The sequence below is a fragment of the Aptenodytes forsteri genome, unplaced genomic scaffold, assembly GCF_000699145.1.
Source record: "Aptenodytes forsteri isolate BGI_AS27 unplaced genomic scaffold, ASM69914v1 Scaffold2, whole genome shotgun sequence".
Lineage (NCBI taxonomy): Eukaryota > Metazoa > Chordata > Aves > Sphenisciformes > Spheniscidae > Aptenodytes > Aptenodytes forsteri.
The window spans coordinates 8,048,281-8,053,862 of record NW_008795695.1 but is presented as its reverse complement, the minus strand read 5'-3'; the positions used below and the strand labels follow the sequence as shown (position 1 = coordinate 8,053,862).

The 5,582-nt window shown below is 46.7% G+C and overlaps 1 protein-coding gene across 1 annotated transcript in view; it reads left to right on the top strand.

The window, feature by feature from the left end:
• Positions 1-3,105, top strand: part of ATP5O (ATP synthase, H+ transporting, mitochondrial F1 complex, O subunit) — an 86,705-nt gene extending 83,600 nt beyond the window's left edge. Inside the window, exons 3-7 of the mRNA XM_009283077.1 lie at positions 78-188; positions 582-711; positions 828-940; positions 2,533-2,619; positions 2,926-3,105. Coding sequence (XP_009281352.1) covers positions 78-188; positions 582-711; positions 828-940; positions 2,533-2,619; positions 2,926-3,039 — 555 coding nt within the window. The 3' untranslated portion in view covers positions 3,040-3,105. The remainder of the gene's footprint in view (positions 1-77; positions 189-581; positions 712-827; positions 941-2,532; positions 2,620-2,925) is intronic.
• The last annotated feature ends 2,477 nt before the right edge of the window (positions 3,106-5,582 follow it).

Sequence of the window (5,582 nt, the reverse complement as noted above, 5' to 3'; positions counted from 1 at the left end):
GCCGCCGGCCCGGGGAGCAGCCGTCGCCTCCCCGGCTCTGGGCCGCTCTCAGCGCCCGCCCGCTCTCTCGCCCCCAGCCCCCCATCCAGGTGTACGGGCTGGAAGGGCGCTATGCCACCGCGCTGTACTCTGCCGCCTCCAAGCAGAAGAAGCTGGACCAGGTAGAGAAGGAGCTGAGCCGAGTATGGGTAAGGTATTCTCCAGCCCGCGTTTGCCTAAGCTCGCGCAGGGGTTTGGGGGCGGTGGGGCTCGCCTGCTGCTTCTTGTTAGGAGGGAGGCGGGCCCGGCTCTTGCACGCTGTGGGACTCCCACTTACAGGTGGCCTGGTATGCCCCCTGTCTGCACTGCGCCCCCAGTGTTAAGCTGCTTGGAAGCGATACAGGAGGCAGGAGGAGCATCAGCTCTAAAAGAAACGTACTGTAAATGAGCTATAGCTGGAGCTACCATTTAGCTTCCCATCGCCTTCTGACCCCTTTATTTGTGCTCAATGAACGACCACGTTGCCTGCTTTGGGTTGTCCAGTTAGGCCTTGTGATGTCCGGAAAACTCCTGGTCTTTACCATGTCTGTGTATTCTCTTAGACTCTTTTGAAAGACCCCAAGCTATCCAGCGTTGTTATGAACCCTCATACTAAGAGCGCAGTTAAACAAAAAGCTGTGAATGATGCTTTAACAAAAGAGAAGATGTCCCCTATTACTGTCAACCTGATGAGTGAGTAACCATGTGAATCCTGAAAAACGTCTGAGGCTACTTGTTTTTACTGGTAGCTAAACAAATCTGCTTCTAGTGGGTGCTTTAAAGCCTTTCAATATGTCTACCTCTTCCAGATTTGCTTGCTGAAAACAGTCGCTTGCGTTACACTCCAGACATTGTTTCTGCGTTTGGGAAGATCATGAGCGCATACCGAGGAGAAGTGCTGTGCACTGTCACCACCGCACAGGTGAGTTAGGTATCTCTAGATCGAGCTTAACAGGTAGCGGTATAAAAGGCAAACTTCTTTAGCTTAATTTTGCACTCTATAGTTTAAGTACGTGCTATATGAGTAGGGAGGAAATATCTCGCCTTTGCCAAGATGAAAGTCTTTCTGCAAATAGATTTTTGATATCCGACAATTATTGGTCAAAAATTAAACCTGTTCCTCCCATTTCAGCTTAACAGGTAACATCTTTCCTTCCAGTGTGTGAACCCAGTGGCTGATAAAAGTCAGCCTGGTCTGTAGGTACAACTGCCCCTGTTCTTACTTCTGTCATCAGGATCGTACAGATCAGGTCAGAACTAACAGCTGAGCTATTAGCTAGAGCAAGGCAGATACCTGATAGGATTGGGAATGCCTGTGGTGCTTGGTGCTGTGCTTCGCGGGGAGCAGCTACCTCATTCACCACCTGCATTAATCGGGACAAGTGGCTAACTCCGAAACTGTAGGAAGGGTTTTCCAAAAGTAGCAGACAGGCAAGTCTGGCTGGTGCTCAGGAAGGTGAGAGGGAAGATGGTGTCTCCATGAGCTGTAAACATCAGGCTGGAGGCATGGTGGTTCTGGCACTGCAGTAACTTCTTTATTAATGGATCCGTGCCCAAGTCTGTTAGAGTGGGAAGCTGGTCAGCTAGGTATGTCATGTCAATCCGCAGCCCTTGGGTAGGGCTACAGTGAACTGCCTACCTGGAGTAAATAAAGAGACTGACCCGCTTCAGATTAACTGGCTCCCTGGAGGCCATGAGCACAGATTTTGTCAGTCTAGTTGGTAGCCTTCAGGGACACGCGGACTCACAAGCCTGTGCAAACCTTTCTGCAAGTTTTCCTAAATATTTCATACGTAAAGTTACTTTCCTGTTGCTTTTTTGTTGTTGGTAGTTTCTTTTGGCTATTAAATAGAAATTACTTAAATTGCCAGTAACACAAAGCCTCTACTCTTTGGTGAAGTCCCTTTTGTTTCTATCTCGGTGGCATCCAAGCGACTTGTAGGGATAGCAAGGAAAATTCACACTGTCTCTCCCACAGGGATGCAGAGTTCTTCCGTGGTGATGGAGGGAGGTGTACTTAGCCAGGAGCATTCCGCAAGCCTGCAGCAGGCTGGGAGCTCGCTGCCGGTGTCCTCCCTCAGTCGCTGCCCAGTGCTTTACATGAAACCGAGTTTCTTCTCAAGCTGATGATCTTAATTGTTAGAAGCAGCAAAATTAATCTTTCCTTGTACAGCCTGAACACTGCTGTGAGGCAGATCTCGAGGTTTTCCATCAAGTGCTTACTTTGGCAAGTATGGATTCCCGACACTTGCCATCTGAAGATGTCAGCATCGAACTTTTGATGGGAATATGTGCACAAATAACACAATGTTTCATGAAATCAGGAGGGCACAAAGTGACTGCTGTTTCTGTGCTGTCCTTTGGGTATTCCTGTTCAAGAAGGCTGCTTAATCTGCCTTCCTGGTGGAATTGTCTGTCTTTAGAGGAATCTGAATAGAAAATGAGGGTTCTCGTTATATCATTTGAATATTTTCAAGTCCTTCATTTTCCTTGTCTTCTGCTCATGTTTTTCAGCCCTTGGATGATGCCAACCTTACTGAGCTAAAAAGTGCTCTGAGTGGATTCTTGGCCAAGGGAGAGGTCTTAAAGCTGGAGGCCAAGGTCTGGATTTTATGATTTGTAAATAAATCTCATCAAGTTCATGTTAAGCTGGGCTTCTGTCTCTCTTATCTTTTTAAAAAAAAAAATCATTTTACTGACTCCAGTTGCTATATTACATAGTTCCGTGCTTTCTTGTAGATCTGATGATGCTTTAATTACTAAAACCTTAACTTTGGAATACAGTGACTGCAAAGTTATCTTAAAAAAGGCTCTTTTAAAAGCTTTTTTTTTTTACTAGTGTAAAAATTGTATACTAGGCTAACAAATTTTTGCTAATAGAATTTCTGTTCAATATTTCTTCTTTAGACTGATCCATCAATCCTTGGTGGCATGATTGTCAATATCGGGGAGAAGTACGTGGACATGTCAACAAGGTCAAAGATCCAAAAACTCACCAAAATCATGAGAGAAACTGTTTAGCAAGCTGTCCTTGTCATTCACGGTGAAACCTGTCAGATGGAAACAATAAAATTATTTCTTCTTGAATAGACGGCGTGAAGTATTTTGATTCAGAAACAGCACTGAGGGAGCAAGGTGATAAAGCTGCAGTGAGTTTCACTTAGTCCTCACTGAGCATTTCATGGCACAGCTTGAAAATCTAGCTCAGCCTGACCGCAGGTGAACGTTGCTCTGAGGGAAATGGAGAAGAACGCTCTGGCAGCTGATAAGGGGGGTCACTGCTGCTCAGCTTCTGTCAGTCTCCAGAGAAAACTTTCACTCGGGATATTGTCAGGGCAGCAGTGCAACAGTCCTGCTGCCGCACGTGCTGTTTCTCTGTGTGTGGAAACCTGTTAATTAGCCATGTTTGGGGTTTTTTTTAATAGAACACACTTAAACAGAAGTAGTCCCTGAAGGGGAGAGACTGTTTAGCCCTGTGCTTTCTCTGGTGCTTCACGCTGGAAGTACATTTCCCACCAGGGCCAGCCCAGGGCTGCTGGCCGCACGTCCGGCCCGGAGGGGGTGTAGGAGAAGTAAAATCTGTGCTTGTCATCTCGCCAGCCCTCCTGGGGGCAGGGAGAGTGGCGGATGGAATTGGCCCAGGAACCCCAGAGGCAGATGGGAGCAGCAGGGGGGGGGGCTTCTGCTGGGGAAGGGGAGGGAGCGCTGAAGCTTGTGGGGTCAGTGACGAGGGTGGGTGGCGCTTGGGACCCCCAGGAGTCTCGGAGGCAGGGCAGAGGGGCTGCTGGAGGCCTGCAGCCCTGGGAGAGGGGCAAAGGGGCCTCCTGCAGCCCGCTTTCCACTCCCGGTGCTGCTCCTGGAGCTCAGCACTGTGCAGCGGAGATTCTGGCCCCTGCTCAGCTGGATTAATGTGGTCTGGACAAAGCAGCCCAAGCAGCTGACAAGCTTCCTGATGTGTCCCACCTCACCTGCTGCTACAGGGGCTGTGATTTATGAACCATTGCGGCATGGCACTTTGGCTACGGTGCTGCCCCGTTGTGCCGGCACAGCCCCAAACAGCTGTGAAAGAATACATCCTCGAGGTGCAGGCAGTAGTGGGTGCTGAGCTAGACAAACGGACCCACTGCTTAATAGGGTACCGAGGGTATCGCCCTCAGGGCAGCTGGCCACATTCAGTAATTATTAACAAAAACCAGGGGAGGGACCAGGGTGGGACTTTCTATATTGGGTGGCAGAGCCACAGGCGGTCGCTGACAAGCTGCATAAAGGTTGCCGATGGCGTGCCCGGCCGCAGGGCAGGGCCTGTGTAATGTCAGTAAGGCGCACAAAGTAATGGCACCTGGCCTATTAAGCAAGTGCCTGTGGTTGGGTTTTTTTGGGGGGTGGTTTTTTAATTATCATTTTTTGATAATTTATTTTTGCTGTCTTACTACAGATTTGGTCAACTCTCAATTTTCAAATCTGAAAAAAAATGCAAACAATGCGTTACAGAGAAGAAGTGGCACGTGTCAGGCATTAAATGCCGGTAAGTTATTTCCCTGCTGCTGGGTCTATCCCTTTGCTTATACCTGTGTAGGTCTTTTGTCAAAAATACTCATCTGAAGACTTATTTAATGTGTCTGACACCATATCACTTCTTCAGCACTTCTCAAGAATGTAACAGTACGCAGTTAAACTTTAAAAAAAAAAAAGGATTTATTCTTGCATAATTTCACTTGCACAACTACAGTCTCATCTGTGTCAAACAAATCGCACAGCCTAAAACCTCATCGGCAGTTTCCACCTCGGTGACTGCAGTCTGGGAAGCGGCACAATTCCTCAAACAGGTGAACACATTTTAAGGACTTCTGCTTAATTGGACCGTGTCTTTAAATAGAATTATTTAACCAAGAGTGGCTGAGGAAACAACACATTGAGAGCAACCCAAGTACGGTTGAAATTGTCCTATGAGAAACAGTGGCGTCTGATTCATAATTACTCATTATACCTATTACTAATGCTTTAAAAAAACCAAAAGAAACCAACTTCACAGTATGAATGTTTTACTGTAGAATAGTTAGATGTGATGTAAATGAACAATACAAATTAATTCCATTTTCTCTGAAAAAAAAAAAAGTAACTTTTTTTTCTATTTGGCCAGATCTTAAGACAGACACATAACAGTTATTTTATAATACCTTTGTAATTTTTAGGCTCAAATGAATGCTACAGACGGTACAATACTTCCTTTTTTAAGGAAAAAAAAAAGGAATCTAACTGGTACCATTGTTTTGGCAGCAAAAAGTGCACTAAAAAGTAACACCACCAGCAGCAGGGAGGAGGATTCCCTAATTCTAAGTATTAACATTGAAAAAAAAATACTACGGTGATCTTTTTTTTTCCCCCAACACTTTACCACCACGAGGTAGAAAGTACCCATTACACAGTCCGCAAAGGCTGCCGGAATCTAAATTCCTTTTCAGCAGCTTGGGGACTGGAAGGGGGTAATTCTGCACAAGCCGTTAACAAAGCCAAAGCCTTCCGGGAAAACCTGCCCCACGGGGGGCAGCTTTGCCTTTCTCCCG